Here is a 22067-nt window from a genome sequence, read left to right as displayed (position 1 = left end):
GAGAAGACCCGTGCCCGGCAGTGAGACAGTAATAGGTTGATGATGATGATTAAATACTTATAAAATTAAAATGTATATAGGTAACCAAATAGCAAAATTGTATATAATTAATCTTTCGAAACTTACCAATACGCCTAATGACCACCATATTGGTATCTCGACTTAAACACACCAACATATTCTTACAACCATAGATTAGTAAAGATTACTCACTCCTAACAAGAAAATGTAAGCAGTTTTGACAATTGAAATTGTCACTGTCATCTACTTTCATGTTTGAAAAATATTAAAAACATATACTGAGCATGTTGGCATTGCTCTGCGTAAATTACACCATGACAGCCTTTTAACGGCTGACGCTTCTATCAGCCGTTTTAAGGCTGTCATTTGATGGCTTCCTTCAACTACAAGGCGGTGACATATCTATACCTATCTATGATTACAACCATATAATATATGTAACATTTAATTTGTAATGCACAAAAAAATTGTAAGAACCCTAAACATCGTGAATAATTAATGCTTATTGAATTTAAAAAGATAACATTACGATACTACAAGATTTCATTTCTTTCTTTTCAGCTTCATGAAAACTGAAATTTTTCAACCACAAAATTAATAAAGGCAGCATAACACAATATTGTATGCTGAAAATATTTCTGCTTAACGGAATAAGCTGAAATTCATTTAGACAGCTATTTGAGGCTACGCCAGCATAAAATCGCTATTGTACAAAAGCCTTAAGGCTACCAATAATGATACGATATTGTTCATTTTAAATGAAATAAAACTATTTTTGTATTTTTGCTCGCATATGCATGTATTTTTTTATAATATGGAGTAGCAGACGAGCATGCAGTCCACCTGATGGTAAGTGGCTACTGCCGCCCATGGACATCTGTAATCGACCCCAGACAGGATTAGATATTCGTACCGGAGGTCGGTCACAGATGCGCCGCTACCCCTGAGGACTAAGCTAGAACGCCTCGTAAAAGTATGTCTCTCTTACCACACCCTTCAAACCAGAACACAGCAGCGCTTAACACTGCTGTTGTAAGGCAGACATAGGTGGGGCGGTGGTGCCGTCGGAGTCGAACCACGAAGGGTTCTACACTATTAAGTATGTTTTAATCTTTGACATGGCAGGTGGCATGACTAATTTCAACATATTAGGTGTCGTTGGATTCATTTTAATTGTAGGATGACATAGGCTATATTTTAAACCATTCTGCTTTTTCTATATATTATACTAGCTGACCCGGCAAACGTTGTGTTGCCATATAAATAAAAAAATGTAAAGGGTGAACAACCCTTATCACTTACGGGTTTGAAAAATAGATATAATATTTGAAACTGCGATGATAGCGAAGTCTGTCGAATCCAATGTGAAACATTCCAAAATCAACAACTACTTACGAATTAAAAATTAATTAAAAAAACCTTTTCCCACGGACTAAGTTGTGAATCTAAGCCATTCTCAAGTCCCCTTGAACACACACAACAAATTTCATCAAAATCAGTCCAGTCGTTTAGGAGGAGTTCAGTGACATACACACACACATAATAAATATATATATATATATATATATAAAGATAAATGAATGTTAGTCTGTACGTCCTTTATAGAATCGTAAACTATGCATTTTATCATGTGATGATCTTTAGCAAAGTTGTTGTGCATGAGCCAAAGGTTTCTGAGTTCGTACGACTAACTTTCGATCGATGTCGGCACTCATTCCAATGAACGTACAATTTTTCAGCTATATGTATGTGATGTTATTTTTTTTCAAAACGCGGGCGAAGCCGCAGGAACTAGTAGTGTTTTATAATAATTCTCTCGTAAATATATGTTTTGAAAAAATCTAATAAATCTATAATTACTCACTAAGTAATTGCAAAATTTACCAATCAATTCTAGGCTAGTAAGCCATCGGAGTGAATTATAGTTCTCAATTAAGGGTTACGATAATTGTATTATGGTTTAAATTTTACCTATAATCAAATTAAGCGATGTTATTGACATAGGGAGTCAATTAATAATAATTTTCACAAGAACCTTTAGCAAGTTTACGTTCGGATCACTGACCTTGTATGATTTTTCAAAACAGTTAAAAATGTTATTTTACCACTTAACTAACCAACCTTAACTAATTTTATATCGATAAAGATTAGTTAAGTACTTTTTATTATTTTTATTACGAATTAAATACGCCGTTTTATATTACTTTAAAATTATCATTATTAATTTAGAAATTAATCACCAATTATTATCATATTAACTGAAATAGACGAACAAAACGTTTTATTGCAGAAATATAATAAAACACACAATATACAACAAAATGTAAACATTAAAAATCAATAACAATTAGAATGTACAAAAGCAATAAAAACAAATAAAAAAATAACATCAATGTTTTACATATTAATCTTAGGTCATAAAACCTGTTGAAATCGCATGAATTGAATGAATTAAATAAATTAATTTAATTAATTATTAATGATTCACATGAAATATCATTAATTCGTTAGAAATTAATGATTATTTACTTAAACGGCGACGGTTAATATCGTGAAGAAACTACTAAATACCTACTACCTTTTTAAGAAAATTTTTGAAGGTCGCGTGAAATCAACCAATCCGCATTTGGTGGTTTATGTCCTAAACCTCGCTCACTTTAAGAGGTAACTTAGCAGTGTGACAGTAATGACTTGATGACTATATCTACATGACTACATGACAGTGTGTACCTACTTTTAAAATCACAAATATTTTTCCGCAACTTTGAAACATATATAACTTTAAAATTTAAAGGTGGTAGAACCCTTTGTGGTTCGGTGGCACCACCAACACACCTATTTCTGCCTGATAAGAGCAGTGTTAAACACTGCTGTGTTCTGGTTTGACGGGTGTGGTAAGGGAGACATACTTTTCCGAGGCGTTCCAGCTTAGTCCTCAGGGTTAGCGGCGCACCTGTGGCCGACCTCAGGTAGGAATATCTAATCCTATCTGGGATTTATTACAGATGTCCGTGGGCGGCAGTAGCCACTTGACATCAGGTGGACTGTATGCTCGTCTGCTACTCCTATATTATAAAATAAATAAAATAATATACAAAACCATTTAAAGAAAGATAAATCGGTAGACAATTTTCAAGTTACATTTTCAGCTTGGGTTTTGAAGCAACGCTCCAAGTGTGTACTCATGATGCAAAACAGCATGAAATGCATTTCCATTCTTTGCTTGCTTCAGAAATACTAGTTGGAAGTGAAAAGAAAGATGTAAGGTATGCTATTCATCGATAGAGAGAAGCTATAAGCGAATGTTTTAGGAACCGAGAAAATATAATTAGGTATTGGTCAAGTATGATAGAATAGATAGAAAGAGATGGATTAACTCTTGTTAGTTATATTCAATGTATACATTTTTTCCTAATTTAACAAAATCTAGTGCGCAAAAGTTGTCAAATGTTAATTTTTGAAAGGCAACATTGGATTGATTAACAGTCGTTCGCCGAATATTTAACTAAACTTTTATAATAAATGAGCATTCCTTGAATTTGGTGGACGCACGGCCATACGTCTAGATTACATTTTGTGGTTAAGCCCATAGGAAACTTGGCTGGCTAGCTGGTAAGCTATCACCACTCCACCATCCAATAAGCATCGTTGTTACAAACTAACTGCCTTAATCCTCATTAGGACTTAGCTATCTACTACTTTTCCAGTAGCAAATATCGCTTAAAGCTTAACCGCTTGTGGTGAGACAAGTACATTAACTATTCCTTTCCAGTAGAAACATCTGTTGATTGACGCGTGGGCGTAAGTAGCATTTAAAGTGAGCTTTTCAGCAAATATTTCACAACTATGGTAGATTTCGACCGTGTGTGTTTTTACGGTGGTGTATAATGAGCAAATAACTTACAGCAGCTTAACGTGTAGCAGTAGTAGCCATTTACCATCAGGTAGACTACATTCTCGTTTACTAATTCTTTAGATTTTTTTTTATAATAATGTAATAACGAGCATACAGTATATCTGAATTATTAACAACTGTCGTCCATGAATGTCTATGACATGGCATGGGGCTCTTCAAAAAAGGTGTAAAAAAGAGCTCTCCTCCAAAGCCGGCGATTCCTCTGGTGTTGCAAATGTCCTTTGGCGACGGTGACTGCTTTCCATCAGGTAATCTGCCTCATCGTTTAGGTTTAAATATGAAAAAAATCTATAATCAAACCCAGATAAGATTAGATTCTTACTTGAGATTGACCACACATGCGTCGCGACCTCTGAGGACTAATTTGGAACGCTTAGGAAAAGTATGTCTCCCTAACCGCACCCTTCTAATCGGAACACAGCAGCGTTTAACACTGCTGTTGTAAAGCATAAAAACGTATGACGGTAGATAAAACCAAAAAGGTTCACAAGGTTCACCTTCGAAACAAACATACATACATTCATTCATACATACATACATACATTCGGAGAAAAATAAAAAATATGCGTATCAGTAATGTAAAATCATTTCTATAACCTTTTGAATTCATCACAGATATTTCGTTTTGCATCTTTAAAAATCTTCAAAGACATTCATGAAAAAGCTCAAAAGCCTGAAAGCTCTCGCCGCGCTTAATGCACTTTCTGTGACGGACCGAAGGCTATGAATAAAATATGCCTGAGATTATGAGTCGGCCCTGACTTCGACTCGGTATAATGAGAATAGTTAAAACTTATAGTTTAACTACGTAAATAAAGATTGGGTTTAAATTTATCATCATCATTTAAATAGGTTATGATAAAATCATCATCATCAACCCTTTAGTACTCCCACTGCTGGGCATGGGTCCTCTCTCAGAATTAGAATTCATTATGAGGGGAGACCCGTGCCCAGCAGTGGGACAGTAATGGGCTGTTGATGATGATGATGATGACATGACTATGATAAATCAGAGGTGCGTGCCTGAGACCTGGAACTTCTCGATCAAGAGGCCGAATTTCTTAACCTAGGCTATCAATGTTTGTTAAGATAAAACAATTAAGATTTTTCTCTTCTGTTTATCAGCCGATTTTCATGATTTTTAGTTTGCCTGGTAGCTTTTTATTTTGTTTATAATATGATTGGTTTTAAACTAAGCTAGTATAGTGATTTAAAATTCGGTATCGTAATTGTAAATCCGAGGTTTGTCATCATAACATCATGAATTACTATGACTGATTAGGACGCAATATGTGCAGGATATCAAAATATACGAATTATAAAAAAAAATACCATTTATCTAAGTCCAAGACGATTGACAATTTTTTCTTAAATATCAACTAAATCTGACTATTTTTTTTACGAAATAAGACAAGAATAATATTTTTGTACTGTTACTTCTATATCCCGTACACTCCACAACGTGATACAAAGCCAAGCTGACATCTGACTTCTCATTTAATGGAGGGACGTGACAGAAGCTTTACTTCGCTCTTGGTGTGTGAAAGTATAAAACAATAACTTCTATATTACTTTCCAGACTTTTCTCCCAGTATGTTTTATAGAATATTTATAGGGTAGTAGAATATTTTGTGGTTCAACTCCGCTAGCCCCACTGTCACACCTATTTTTGATTAACAGCAGTGTTAAACGCTACTGTGTTCCGCTTAGAAGGGTGTGGTAAGAAACATACTTATCCGAGATATCAACTTAATCCTCAGGGGTAGCAACACATCTGTGCCCAATCTCTGGTCAAAATCTAATCTCATCTGGGGTTGATTATATGTCAAACCCAAATAATAGAGATGCCCATGGGTGGTATTAACTACTTACTATCCGGTGGACTACATGCTCATTTTACTTATACTTCAATATTATAAAAATAGTATAAGGAAAAAAATGGGGGCTGCAAGATATTTTTTTTACTGTCTTGTGCACTATCTTTGAACACCAATGACATCCTAACATGAACGGTCCTTAAATCTCGGGTTTATCAAAAATACCCATTGATGTCACGGGCTTCTATAACAGGAATGCCACTACCGCTTATAACTTCTATGTCATAAAAAACACATATCACACACAATAAATTGCAAATTATACTTAAACAGTAATACGTTAATTCATACACAAAATAAAATAACTTTATATAGACACTCGTACAACTCGCAATTGTAACTAACCAGATTAATTAAGCGTTTCGAGCGCTCGGCAGCGGTTCCCAGATAGTCACTTTGAAATACTCGAGCCTTGTTTCACGTCAATACTCGGTGTGTTTGTTTTATTTATTCATTTATTCTTTTTTTTAATTTCTTAGTTTATCAAGGAAAATTTACTGGATCTCTTTATTGTTTGCCTCATTCTTTTATTAAATATAATCGATTTTTCTTCTATTTATGAATAATATTTATTATTTTATTTTTCTTTTTACCTCTTCGGCTTTTGTTTGATTCTGTACTGGAATTGTTTTTTCATTCGTTGTTTTGTTTCATTGTTTCATTTGTTAATTACAGTTGTCTTTTTAGATTTGCGAATTTTATTTTGTTTTGTTAATTATTGTTTTATTTCTTGTATATTGTAGAAATTGTTTGCTGATTTTTTATAAATCTGCTACGTTACAACAGCTTACGAAAATATTTAAGCACCCGTTATAAGACTATGTATCTTCTGAATCTTCTGAATCAATTTATTTTTTATTAATTTTATAAATACAAGGATTTATATAGCGCTGAGAAAAAATAATTATTACAATCAATTATATATTATTTATAAGGTCTGTTATGTATGAGTATTTGCTTTTGATATAAAAGTAATATTTATAAAATGTCTAATACTTTTCTTCTTATACCCTTACAGCAATATTGAACGTGACAACCATATGAACCCTTCTGCACGTACACAATCACACGCGCTCAACAAAAGAAAATTCTTAACGCCAAAATGGCAACAATGATTCGCACTGAAGCCTTCAACAAACAGTAGGGTACATCCACTATTGAGATACCGTATTTAGTGACAGGGACAAACATACGTTAATTCATACGGAACGAATGAGACGGCCTACGTCGTAGACGCGTAGCACGACTACGGCAGTGCTCGCTCGTAGCTCCCGTCCGTAGCACGTCTACGGCTACGATATTCGGTTGTAATATTACATTTCGTAAATTACGGGTATGAGTGAATATAGTATCGTTTTATGTAAAGTGAATATTGTAATGTAAAAAGTGGATAAGTTTTTGGCCGAACACCCAACGTACAATATCATAGTGAGAGGGAATGGGAGCGGATATTTGGGATTGGATGAAGGTATGATGATTATTCTGTCGGAAATGACTCAATTTTGTTTCCGAGACCTTTAATATAAATTTTGAACACGTTTTACTTATTTTGGTCGTAGTATAAACCTTATATGCGGTTAGTTGTTCGTGAAGTGTAGTTTGAACTCTTGTTAAAACTTTTGCGAAAGTTTATCTGTGGATTTTGACGCATACTTAATTGTAAATAGAATTTGTTTTATCATTTTTCTTTTTGATATTTGTTATAATATTATAACTTTAAATTAATTTGCATTACGTTTTAGAATTATACGGAGCCTTAAAAATAAAAATAAAATATTATTTTTCATGTTTTTTTATTTCAATATAATTATTACTTAATTTACATTAGATATAAATATTTCTACATTTCGAAATTTATAAATATTTAATATTATACTTTATTACATTTTAATATTATACTCAAGGTGTTACATATTATTTTATGTAGTGTTCGGTATTTATACTTATATATGTACACACGTGTGTTATTTGTAAATATATGTATTTATTTTGTAATATATTGTTTTAGAACTAGAAAAGATAGAAGTGCCATCATTTATATACAAACTACATACTACATAAGTATCTACACAATGTTTTACATAGAAGATAAAAGCCTTAAGAAAATGAGTATAAATCGTGAGTATTACAATGAAATGTCAACTTCTTTCGGCTTCTACACATGTCCATTAAAGTTACTATTACATAACATACTACATATAAATGTATTACATTTAAAATACGTTACATTTACAGATAGTACAGATACTCATTTAAATTTGAATAAATGTTACATTTTACATTATATTTCAAAGTTCCGCTTATATTAATTTATAATGCGATTCATTTTATTCAGAAAGTTGATAAAACAAAATAACATTTTTTTTAATGTTATTATATTATATATTTATGGTCTAATATTTTATCGCTAGGTTCTTGAGTATTGTAGATAACATTGTCATAGATTTTTAATAAAGATTATTTAAAGGAAGCCTGACCACACTGGTATATTATGGCCGGTCAAACATAGTATACCTGACCATGACGCTATACAGATCATACCACATACTCATTCATCAATTCCATTAAACGCTCTACATAAACAGATGCTTTAATTAAGAAGCAAATTAAGTTCGCAGAGTTATGGTCTGTTTGCCCCTTAGGGTCCTACAAATGTTATATTGTATGTAATCCACTCTGGTCTACTTACCCCGTAGGAGTCAATAAATGGTGTTTTGTATTATTCGTATGGAATTAATTAAGGATATATGTAGTATATAAATACTATTGGCATATTGAATCTAACCATTTTTTTTAAATATAGGTTGTTAAGACCATTATTTTTAAATATCAAGAACGTACCGATAAAAAAAGTTGTATGTCAAATTTACGTAAATTTAGAATTCTTTTTTTATTTCGCAATGAAAGTCTATGTTCGCACTTAATTTAGGTGGTAGAACCCTTTTTGGTTAAACTCCGGCGGCATCACCGCTACGTCTATTTCTGCTTCATAACAACAGCATTAAGCGCTGCTATGTCCTGGCTTGAAAGGTGTGGTAAGGGAGATATATTTTTCCGACGCGTTCCAGCTTAGACCTCAGCGGTAGTGGCGCATCTATGACCGACCTCAGGAATATCTAATCCTATCTAGGGTTGATTACAAACGTCCATTAGCGACGAACCACAATGGGTTCTACACCATAAATGTGAATGAGAATCTACACATATTAATAGAATTATTCCAACATATAACACAATTACGATCAAAGGCTGCGAGTGACTTAAACGAATCCCTAACGACATTACCCGAACAATGAGTTGGTACTGCCTTAAAATACTGGGTTCTATTCAGATTCCGCACAATTTCTAATTGCCGACAGAACAATTTTATCTCTGAATTAATTGAAGTACGCTCTTTGAGTCAAATTTGAATTTGAAAGGAATATCCTTATCTATCCAGCTTTATAGTTCGTTATGGCTTCGATCTGAAAGAGAATGGGGTTCATTAAAATTTGGGATTTGTCGGCTTTAGTTTTGAACTTTTGTAATATTTTAGTTTATTATATTTTCAACCTGATAATAGTCTCCAAAAAGTCGGCTAATGGTTAGAGCACGTTTGAGAGTTAGAAAAGTTCTCAAGGGTGTATGAAGTCTTACAAACCACGCTTAGCCTTCAGGTGATGAAGAGCATATACAAGCCGAGCCAATACAAGGTCTGGTAAAATGCAATACACTTGATAATAAGTGGAAACTACCACAAATGGAAATCTATATAAAATTTGGTGGTGACGGATCGTAGAATATTGATTCTACTATTTAAATATTATGTACGTAGCTACAACTCAGGAAATACTAATGTAATAAACATTGAATTATTTATTGTATATACAAAATGTACACAAAAATTACTGGGCGTGCTTTTTGTTTGTTCAGCATCATCATAATTACACACTACATTTAATCTCAAAGGCGGCTTGCCTGTTCGTGATATAATTTTACGATCAAATTATTCTGTCATACAAATTATATGATTATACAAATTGGTAACATAAATTGGCATACTACAGCGATATACAGACTGAAATATGGCCGAGTCCCACCTAAAACTGGCCCTGATTAATAAGGTAGTTTTTTTACCGAGATTGAGAAAAGAGCTTTTGATTTAAATTGAAAGATTCTAAGATGAAAGGATGTGCGTTATGACGTGAACATTTGTGACGTCCAAAAACGTCTGTAAAGACTAATTTTTAATAAAACATTTTGATTTTTGTTTTTTTTTGTATTCCACCTTACGGTCACTGCTGTCCGTTGCCTGCCAATTTTGTGTACTTACATAATTATATGGTATCTTGGTTCTCAAGACGAGCAACTTATCTGTTATCGGCTCCAGATAAAACCAGGCATACCGGACACATATAATAATTATAATTATTTTTAAGTTTTTCATTCTTAGCGACGTAAAAGTCTTATGAAAAATAAAGATTCTTAAAGTTATAAGTATATATTAGTATGTATGTTAGTCTGTAAGGTATATATGATATGGACCTCTGTATTCAATTATACTTTTGTATCTTTGTTTATATTGTCTGAAATAAATGATTATTATTATTAAACCTAAACATAAACCTAAATGGTCGCTTATCGCTTCATATTAATCAATTTGCAATCAGACAAGTCAGTTACACGTGCCCAAGAAATTAGTCTTGTTGCAATACTCACGACGTTGTAAAATACAATTAACTTTCACTCTTGTTTCTTTTTACTAAGAACTTGAACAATGCTGTGAAATAAGGTCTAGTTATAATTTAATTATATGTATACGCGACGAATAGATAACCTCTCGTCCTTTGGGAAGTCGGTTAGAACTCGACATCAAGGCCGGCGATGCATTGGCGACTCCTCTGGCGTTGCTAATGTCCATAGGCGACGGTGACTGCTTTCCATCAGGTAGCCCGTCTGCCTTATCATTACTTAATGATAAGGCAGTATGTATTTATGTATGTATACTTATACATACATAAAAAATAAAATAAAAATCGTGTCGTGTTTTGTTCTGTTCGGGTTTTATGGCGCGAGCCCAACTCACGCTTGATCGATTTACAAAATAAAATATCTCATTGTCTCAAGTTCGCTTATAACTTCATATTAACCCGACGAACCGCGTGGCGGTGCGGTCACCATGCCGGTCTGACGCGCAGAGAGTCCCGGGTTCGATCCCCGGCCAGACAGATATCTAAATGATGAATTTAGTTTCTGTTTCTGGGTCTGGGTGTTTGTGTATTTGTCTCTGTGTGTGTCCATAGCACCCACGATACAGGGAATCCTAGTGTGAGGCTGTGAGTGTAGAAAGCGTTTAATTTAAAAAAATAATTTAATCCATTTCCAATCAGACAAGTCAGTTACACGTGCCCAAGTAATTAGGCTGCACTTGTTGCAATCGTCGTCGCAAAATACAATTAACGTTAACTCTTGTTTCTTACTAAGAACTTGAACAATGCCTTTGAAATGAGGTCTAGTAATCAAATTGTATTCAAATGACAAAGTAAGCTTAACACGTGTAACTCAAGTTACAGTTGTGGTAGTGTTGTTAAATAGTTCAATTTTTACCAAGTTTTTATAAGCTTGACATTGCTTTACATACAGGTATACAGGTACACACAGGTGGTAGAATCCGATGTGGTTCGACTTCGGCGTCGCCACCGCTACACCTGCTTTTATTTCCACTTGTAGGGGCATAGGATTCGTTTTAATCTGAGGTTATTACAAATAGAAATTAAATTTGTTCTCCACACTATTTTTTTCCTAATAACAGCAGTGTTAAACGCTGTTGTGTTCTGGTTTAAAGGGTGTCGTAAAGGAGACATACTTTTCCAAGGCGTTCCAGTTTAGTCAAGGATATCGGCGCATCTGTGTGCGAACTAAGGTAGTAAGTTATTCTTATCTGGGGTTGATTGCAGATATCCATGGGCGGTAGTAGCCACGTATCATCAGGTAGACTGCATGCTCGCCTGCTACTCTTATACTATAAAAGAAAATCAACCCCAGATAAGGTAATAGTCCTACCTAAGGTCGCCTCCAGATGCATTGCTAGCAATGAGCACTAAGTAAAAACGCATGGTACAAGTATATCTATCTCGTTCAAAAATAGACATACAGCACATCTCATATGCATACATGTACTCGTCCTAGATTTTTCAGTTCATTGAGTCTCATAGCAAAAAAACTAAAAGATGCTGTCGCTGTTCATAGCTTCACACTTGGATTTCTAGAGTGCCATTATCACGTCTATTTCTGCTTTATAATAGTGTGTGAGTGTGCCGACTGCTGGGCACTGATCTTTGCCCACATCTGTGGGAGACCTGGAGCAGACTCCACGCTGCTCCGATGCAGATTGGTAGAGAAAGCTACTGGCAAGATCCCGAAGAGTGTTGGAAGTTCTCCCTTTTCACACGGTCTGCATCAAGGTTTAAGGAACCTTACTACCCATTAAAGATGCTTTGTACACTCATAGCTCCACGCTAGGATTCCCTGTGTTGTGGATGCAGTGGACATACATAGACGAAGACACAGATACAAAGACTCACATCTATCTAAATTCATTTAGGAGATGTTATGTCTGTCCTTGTAGTTCCAGGACTAGAATAGGGCTACGGTATCCCCTGCCTGTCGTAAGAGGCAACTACAAGGGAGCTTCCAGGGTTGCGGGCGGCAAGAGTGGGAGCTCGAACCGACCAGTAAACTACCCTGGGAATGATGGCGGTATGTGTGGCCACCAAGAGTTCTACTTAAAAACTCACGATGGTTTTGTCGACCGTTAATCAAGAGATTAAATTTATATTAGTATTAACCTCAGATTAAAACGAATCCTACGTGTGGAATAAAAAGTCCTTTTCACGAGATTTGCATAATTCATCGCGCTAAGTGGCCATTTATTATTCAGACGAAACAGTTAACTTCGTTTTATTGTTCCGGTATGAAATTAATTGAAAGGCAAGAAATGTAGATGAAGAAATCAAATAGACTCGTAAGTTGAAGAAAATTCTGAGAAAATAGAACGCGAGTCTCCGCTACCCTTATGTCTGCTTTATAACAGCAGAGTTCTAGTTTAAACGCTTTCTTCTCACAGCTCTATACTAGGACTGTAGATTGTAGTGTGGGTGCCGCGGACACACACAAAGACTACACAAACACCCAGACCCAGAACATATATGTTTGATATTCGAACCCGAAACCGTTTGCGCGTCAAACCGGTATTTAAGTAGTAATTCAAATAATAAGTCTTCAATCAATTCTAATTGGTATCTGTATCAACCTCATACGAGACTTCTCGTATGTTGGGTGAGTTACAGACGAAGTGTAATATCAGATGCACAGTTAGTTCATTTGATATTATAAAAATATTCCCTAAAACATCTATATAAGATTGCTTAACAATATTTTTACGTACTCACATTCAAAATCTTTTTGTGGGCTTGCTTATACTTGAATTGAAAAAAGTTCTCAAAGGTATGTGAAGTCTATCATTTCGCACTTGGCCAGCGCGGATGACTATGGCCTAATCCTTCTGACTCTGAGAGGAAACCTGTGCCCAGCGGGACAGTAATGAGTTGATGATGATGATGATGAATACTTGATTTGAGACGTAAAATTTGAACATACCTATATGTTCAAATTTTACGTCTCAAATCAAGCTTCATATCAATCAATCAACGGCTATAATATTTTTAGCTAACACCCATTATATAATTTTAATTAAATGATTCTATGACTTAAAAGCTTTCACATTTAAAATCTTAATTTTGACTTTAAAAGTGAATAATTTTTGTAACGTACAAATAACGCTCATTAATTTCAGTAAAAAACATTTTTAAATATTCATTAAAGCAAATAATTAGACGACTTTCATAGAAAAGAAAATTCAAAAATATCTATTTGGCGATTTCGTTTGTCTTTCAAAAAATCCTTAGTTTTATTATAAAAACGGGAAAACTGGGAGCCATTGGTTCATTAGACCTCAGAGAGTTCTGTTCGAGACACGATGAAAAGTCTTTGAAAGGCTATTCAATAGCACTTCGGTCACAACGTTTTTTTGTTTGATTTTCTTCGGTGTAGTGCCGTGATACTGATTTTTACTGACCATGACAGTATTCTCTTTATTTTTATAAGACTGAAATAGCAAACGAGTATGCAGGCCATCTGATAGTAACTGGTCACTGTCCCACAAGGAGATTTGTAATCAACTCAACATAACCTGCCTGAACACAAGTACAGATAGTGTGCCACTTCTCAGTACTAAAATAGTCGCGTCATGTGTGCATTGTGTATACAGGGTGAATTTTTCAAATAGGCCTTCAGTATATAAATGAAAATGAAATTATGTTTAAATAATTACCCTTCTCTAAGTGTAATAAGGTGTCGGGTTTTTACACTGTGATGATGATGTCTAACATTAGGTTAGACATCTGACGAAATTTACCGATATGATTTCAAAGATTCCCGCTTAGCTCACTTCCACTAATTGAACTTTGAAAGTGGCAGGACCCTTAGTGTTTCCTCGGGAGGAACCACCGCCACACCTATTTACACATCTGTTTTCAGAATGCAATTAGGAAGACAAACTTATCCGAGGCGTTCCAGTTTAGTCATTGACGGTAGAAATATATTTGTGGCCGATCTAAGTTAGGACTCCAATGTTGTCGGCGCTTGATTACAGATCAACCTGGGCGACAGTAGCCACTACACACTACACACTACAACAACAATACAATAGTAGTTGAAACCTAATATTACTATTATAAAAAAGACATTTTCAATCAATCACACACCATTGCACCCTTAAGAACTAAGTTGGAACGCTTCGTATTACCAAACTATTGAACCAAATGCTTCAAACTAGAACAGCGCTTACTAATAACATCGACAAGATACCTTCGAAATCGATTGACAAAGGCGTCTACCACCTTCTAATTTATTATTCTAGTTAGAATACCTAATGACTTTGTAAGTACAATAATGAAGACATTATTTTCCGAGGCGTTCCGACTTAATTCTCAAGATTAGTATACATCTGCGGCTGATCTAGAGTAGGATTTTAATCTTATCAGGGGTTGATTACAGATTAACTTGGGCGGCAGTAACCACTTCACAACAGATCGATTACATAGTCATTTCTACTATTATTATAAAAAGACAGCTTAAATCAATCACAGACTAATTCCACACTTGTGAAACTAAATTGAAACGCTTCGTATTACCTAACTATTGAACCAAACGCCTCAAACTAGAACAGCGCTTACTAATAACATCTACAAGATACCTTCGACATCGAAAGACAAAGGCGTCTACCACCTCTTAATTTATTATTCTAGTTAGAATACCTAATTCCTTTGTTAGTACAATAATGAAGACATATTTTTCCGAGGGGTTCCAACTTAGTCCTCAAGGGTAGAAATACATATGTATGTAAGTAAAATGTTTGTATTTTTATTTATTTTAAAGTAAATGGCGTTGGACGAAATCAAAATGAATTAAAAAAAATTTTTTGACAAAAAGTGTAGTTGGCTGATTTGCGAATTAAGGTATCGCCATGTGGCCGATCTAAAGTAGGATTTTAATCTTATCGGAGGTTGATTACAGATTAACATGGGTGACCGTAGCCACATCACATAGTCGTTGCTACTACTATTATAAAGAAGAAAACTTAAGTCAAACACAGACTAATTCCACACTTGAGAACTAAATTGAAACGCTTCGTATTATGAAATTATTTAACCAAACGCTTGAAACCAGAACAGCGCTTACTAATAATATCGAGAAGATACCTTCAAAATCGAACGACAAAGGCGTCTACCACCTCTTAATTTATTATTCTAGTTAGAATACCTAATTCCTTTGTTAGTACAATATTCTGAGTTGCTGACAGGAATACTAACCGATTCCCTCGCATTGGTTAAATGTAAATTAAAGTTCCCACCGCATTACTAAGGCTACCACAACCGCAAAACTAGACATTTTGGGATTAAATCTCGCTTGTACCTTATTTAATACGTGGAATAGTTGAAAATGATGTATTTTGTGTTCGCAGGATTGTAATTTTTAAACTACGGAGGGTAATGTTTTTCGAGCATATGTTTGTCTCATTTTCTAAAAAAAGAGTCATAATTATTATGGAAAATAAATAATAGTTTAAAAAAATTCGCCAAGTACGAGTCTAACTCGCACATGGAGGCTGCCGTACCACCAAATGTTCATTTTTACTTGTTTTTATTCATTTTATTATTTTCAACAATACTTAGTTATATGAAACAACAATAGATGACGTTGGGGTGATGATGAATGATACGTAAAATTGTAAAAAGCGTGGGGTGCTTGATATTTTAAATGTTACAATCATTCTATTGGCAATTATCTATGAGAGAATAGTAATGAACCGCAGTAAAATGCAGTGTGCAAAGTTTCAAATTAATCAGACTTGTGGAAGTTGGTGAAAATTATGTTCAAAGATTCCGTTACATACATACATAGATAGATACAAGCCAAGCTAAGAAAAGACAAACCCGCTGAGTTTCTTACCAGATCATCCCAGTTGAGGTCGCGTTCCGATCCGGTAGTAGTTTAAGAAAATATATTGTCACTGACAATTTGTAAGTGCCATTGTAGGCCTATACATAAAAATTAATTTACAATTTCGGCATACACTACAGCTCAAACGACTTGACGGATTTTAACATAATATGAGGTGTCATTGGATTCGTATAAATATTGTGTATCAAAAGCAAGACAAGACTTGAAAATGTATGAAAGTAATTATGTTTTCTTCAAAATGAGCCTTTTTCTTTAGTTTGTCATTCATCGTTACTTCGCAGATTTATCCTTATAAGCGACATTATCCGATGTAGAATTAATACAGGGTGTGTGTTTTTTTTTCAAAATGATTGTTCGATTCCCGGGCAGGGAAATACATTTGAAATGTAATGATGCAGTTTTAGTTTTTATTAAAATCGGCCTCATAACTCCTTTCAGCATTTTTCGCAGAATTCAGATTGCAATTTAGACCTGACGACCCATTTGTAAAATTTACCCTAGTGTATATTAAACCAACACTTAATATAATTATAAGATGTTGGACTGTAGGCATCGAGTAACTGTAACATAAATCAAAACTAGCTAGCTCAGAACATAAATTCTAGATCTTAGACCGACACAATGGACATCAGCGGTTTCAGTGGAGTAGCGTTTGTATAAATAGATATTAACGCCTGAATAAGTAAGTAGTACAACTGAACGGGTTATGTCTGATTTATATTTGATCGGGTCTCGCGGACCCCTGACGGTTATTTTTTTCTTTTGCACATAGATATTTGCAGGGTTCAGATTATACTACAACATTACTACTTGTAAGTTACCTACCCTGAACCTATTACGTACCTTTAACAGTTTAATAATAAAAGACTCGTTAAATTTGGTTTAATCGTTTACAAAATTCATTCAGAAAAAACCGTAATTATTCAAAATTAAAAATTAACAAAATACATATGAGATAATGAAACGGCTTATTTTGTAATTTAACGAGCTTAAAATCTACTTATAGGTTCCAGTCTTATGGACTTTTTAGGCTTTCGAACCGATAAAAATATATATTATGATACTTTTAAAATTATTAGTAACCCATTTTTATCTCACTTCTGGGCACGGGTCTTCTCTCAGACTTAAACAGTAAATTCTCCATAAACGTTAACCAATCGATAAACGCTTTTTTAAATCTATAAGAAATTTTGAATAATTAATGATTAGTTTAGAACTAGTAACTAACCACAATACAATTTCTTATCTAATATGTAAGCAACAACCGAGAAGGAAACCTTGAATCATAAATCAGAACTAACGAAGACCGTACATTAAGATTGTCTAGGACAGAGCTGCCCAAACAAAGGGCTGGAATCTTGCTTACGACATATTTGTGTTGTCCAAGTTCATTTCAAAAACCATTACTTATTTATTTATTAATTGATCTTTATTAATTCAATAAATACACAAAATTACAAAATATAGAAATTCTTACAGATCTACATCGTAAAGTTAGTGATAAACACAAAAACATTTCAGATTTTTTTTTTATTTGTTACCTCGATTAATAACAGGTTCTTATTTATAAAAAATGTGTCTGACATAATAACAGATATATTAAATACATCAGGTTTAAATAATTTATGTTGTTTAGTTATTTTTATTAAATAGGTAATAAAAGCTTGTTTTTAAAAATATTTTTTTCTTTTGATTTTTTTAGTAATTTCTGTAAGCCCGCGTGCGCCTTTGACTTGGACTAGGCTCTAGAATATCTTAGACTGAACCACAATGAACAACCGGTTGACGGAAATACTGCTTCCAACGGAATAGGGTTTGCATGAACAGACTATTCACGCCTGGTTTGGCAAGTAGTACATAACGGGTTATATCTGATTTATTTAAAAAGGCCTTTCGCACCCCCGTGCACATATTTATTTTGATACACAGGTGTTAGATATTTACGGGTTAAAGAAAGTAAAAGCGATGTTTATGTGACTCTCTAGAAATAGTATTCGACAATGTCAGTCCCATCAAATTCGAATTTGATTGAGCCATTTTCAAAATTAAATGGAACAAAAATACCAAAAACATTCCTGTTTGTTTTTTTCGCAATTTCGTAAGCCAGGTAATCACCGCAGAGTATACAAAGTTATGTGCGCATAAAAAATGCTCGATTATTATTGCTTAAATGACAAAGAAATTATATTGAGAATTAAAAAAAATATCACGGGTGTATGAAGTCATCCATAACTCATCCGCCCTTGGCTAGCGCGGTGGCCTATGGCTCTCTCAATTCAATTGCTTCTATAGATACCTGGTATTTGATGGTGGTAGATCCCATTGTAGTTCGACTCCAGCGGCACCGCCACACCTATTTCTGCTTAAAGACAGCAGTATTAAGCGCTGCTGTGTTGTGGTTTGAAGGGTGTGGTAACGGAGACATACTTTTCCGAGGCATTCCAGCGTAGTCCTCAGGGGTAGTGGTGCATCTGTGACCGACTTCAGGCTGAATATCTAATCCTATCTGGGTTTGATTACAGATGTCCATGGGCGGCAGTTGTCACATACCATCAGGTGTAGTACATGCTCGTCTGCTACTCCTATTTTATATAAAGATTTTTTATTAACCTATCACAATAATATTAAAGAGACATAACTTGAAAAATTACAAACAAACTTTGCAAAGAGACACAAAGAGTACCATTTTCACTTGTTTAATCTCTACGCCTCGCGAACTTTGAAAGAACAAAGTTAAAAGAACAAAACTGATATTTGTGACAAATGAAGAAAATATGGCCTACATTTTCATCATAATATAACTTTTGTGGAATTTAAGCGTGAAAATTCAGTCTAATTCTTAAACTTTTCGAATATGAACTCGTGTTATCAGAAAGTTATGTTTTGTAAGTCATATTCGAAAGTCTTGATTTGTTTGAAGATTCTTTTAAAGTGAGACTCTGAAGAATATTTATTCATATTAGACATTGTACATGACTGATAAAATATATTATGACAAAAAATAATTATTTACCTGATATTTTTTATAATATAAGCGTAGCAGATTAGTATGCATTCACCTGAGCGTTTCGGTTGGAGGATGTGGTAAGAGAGACATACTTTTCTGAGGCGTTCCAGCTTAGTCTTCAGGGGTAGCGGGACATCTGTAGCCGACCTCTGGTAGGAATATCTAATCCTATCTGAGATTGATTACGGATGTCCATGGGCGGTAGTAGCCACTTACCATGAGGCGAATAACACTCTCATTTGCTATTTCACATATAAAAAAGAGTTGAAATTTTTTTTTTGTAATCACAAGCAAACGTGACAATCTATTTATATGTATGTCGGAGAAAGATGGCTCTCATCGACATCATTGATAGAGTCTATGGGTTTTGTGGGCGTTGTCATAGGGTAGATGCAGGCACAAATACAGTAATCACAGTATTTATTGTTCTTAACATTTATTACTTCAGATTTACAAAATAGATATACTATACTACTACTATTACAAACAAAGGATTTGAGCAGCAGGTTCAAGGTAGAGACTACACGCTCCAAAGCACAACGAAATAATGATCCACCTCGATCACTCACATCAGTTCTTATCAATGTTTTCCCACCGCGCCGCCACATACCTCGACTCCACTAGAGACCTCTTAAAAGTCTCTGCTCTGATTCTAATACGAAAGCTATACAATGAATGTTAATTATAATTTAAATCAATTAATTCTTCGATTGATCAAGTACCAATAACATTACTAAAATACTAAAGTAACAGTATAGCTAAAGCTATATTAAATAACTCTGACTCTTTCTCCGACATGTATATAAATAGTATGAACAAACACGATAGCGCAAGCTCACGGAAAAACCATTAGGGCTATAAAATCCCTTAACTCAAACACATGGTGTAGACGGCCTCTTAACGCACCCCCATAAAATGGGGTTGTAGAGGGGAGCTGAGTGTAATAAAATTAGTTAAATATTGGCTGAGGACGGTTTTCCTTAGTGACACGACTGCTGGTATGTAAACTGTATTTTTATGTGACGACCCCGACTTATCGACGACCCGCGTGGCGGAGCGGTCACCATACCGGTCTGACGCGCAAAGGGTCCCGGGTTCGATCCCCGGCCAGTCAGATATCTAAATTATGAATTTAGGTTTCTGTTTCTGGGTCTGGGTGTTTGTGTATTTGTCTCCATGGCACCCACGATAAAGGGAATCCTAGTGCGGGGCTGTGAGCGTAGAGCATAGTGTTTTTCCTCAGGGCGATACGATACATTGTCGAGCACGACACCGACAGTTATTTTGTAATTTTTGATCGACACCGACACGGCACGGTAGAAGTTTGACTCTTAAACGAATTTATTAAGTCACAAGGATAATTATAATTGATTTCGTTTATTTATTATGTGAAGAAGAAAGCACAAACAAATCCACTGGTTGTGTTTGTGCATACACATGCAATTTTTGTGATGCCGGCACGATACCGTCATACTCTTACCGACTCGGACGTCATACATATTGTCGTTCGCTAGTGTCACACTGACACTTATGTTATTGCTGTTGTCGTTACCATGCCGGTGTCGTGTCGTCTCAATAAAGAATAGCCCATACCGGTCTTAAACCAGAGTTTAGGTTAATTCCCTAACACCATTAAGTCACTAACAGTCATTGTTATATTGATTATTTGATTGACGTCTCATGTCACTTCTCAACTCGCGAATCTCATTTGGGTACTTATATTAAATCGGTTTTATTATAACCTAATCATTAATGAAATAATTATTACCACTAAGTTAAATATTTTTTGTAGATTCCAATGAATAAATGCTGGAACGAATAACAAATATATTAATGAGGGAATGAAAAATTGAATGAGTAATAAAGCAAATGAATGAACAAATAATTAAATTAGTGAATTGATGGATGAATTGAATTCCATAATTCATTAATTATGGAATTATGAATGAATGAATAACGGAAATGATAAAAGTGATCGACTGGAACTGTCCTAATTTTGGCCGGAATCGAACCAAATTTTTGAAGACGTTGAAAATGTATACAATTGCCTAGAATTTAGAAATTTACTGACATATCAGTTACCTCTATTAATTAACGTTTTTACCACGCTTTTATTAGCTTGGGTGGCATCTATGTATGCCACCCAAGCATGTGTATATGTAACGGAAACCTTGAACTCGATTTTTACCTACTTTGAACGGTCCGATTAAGTTAAAATTTTGAACAATTATCAAGAACCGATGACAATACACGATTTTAATTTTATCCTAGTCAGGAAGGATTAACGATTTTCCGTGTGCGATTTTAGCGTGGTTTTTAGTTTTTAAACTACAATTATATTTAATCAATAAATATTGTAACAAAATGAAAAATATTTTTAATTACACAGACACGAGAGACCCGAGAGCTCACAAATGTATGTTCTGGCTTAGCCGAAAAGTTCGGCCGATTTCTGGCTGAAACGACTTTTTGGCCGGAACTTGGCCGAAACCAAAACTTTGATTAATCACTAATTATGAATACACAATTAAAGAAACAAGCAAATTATTAAATGAAAAATATATTAATAAATAATAACATACGTCAGATCTTCAAGAGTCACGGGGCGCCGCATAAACGGAATCTCCTCTCATAAATAAACAAGCGAGATTTTCCCGTGTGAAAATCGTTTAAGATTCGCGTT

General features: G+C 34.6%; 1 protein-coding gene across 1 annotated transcript in view; it reads left to right on the top strand.

Moving 5' to 3' along the window:
* The window catches only part of LOC140744717 (octopamine receptor beta-2R-like), a 99464-nt gene that overhangs the window by 4308 nt on the left and 73089 nt on the right, over positions 1-22067 (top strand). The window contains exon 3 of the mRNA XM_073076361.1: positions 7202-7282. Coding sequence (XP_072932462.1) covers positions 7202-7282 — 81 coding nt within the window. The remainder of the gene's footprint in view (positions 1-7201; positions 7283-22067) is intronic.

The sequence above is a fragment of the Epargyreus clarus genome, unplaced genomic scaffold, assembly GCF_041222505.1.
Source record: "Epargyreus clarus isolate Ecla_fem2 unplaced genomic scaffold, WU_Ecla_fem_2.2 ptg000002l, whole genome shotgun sequence".
NCBI lineage: Eukaryota > Metazoa > Arthropoda > Insecta > Lepidoptera > Hesperiidae > Epargyreus > Epargyreus clarus.
The sequence above is the reverse complement of the archived record's forward strand: the minus strand, read 5'-3'. Positions and strand labels throughout refer to the sequence as shown.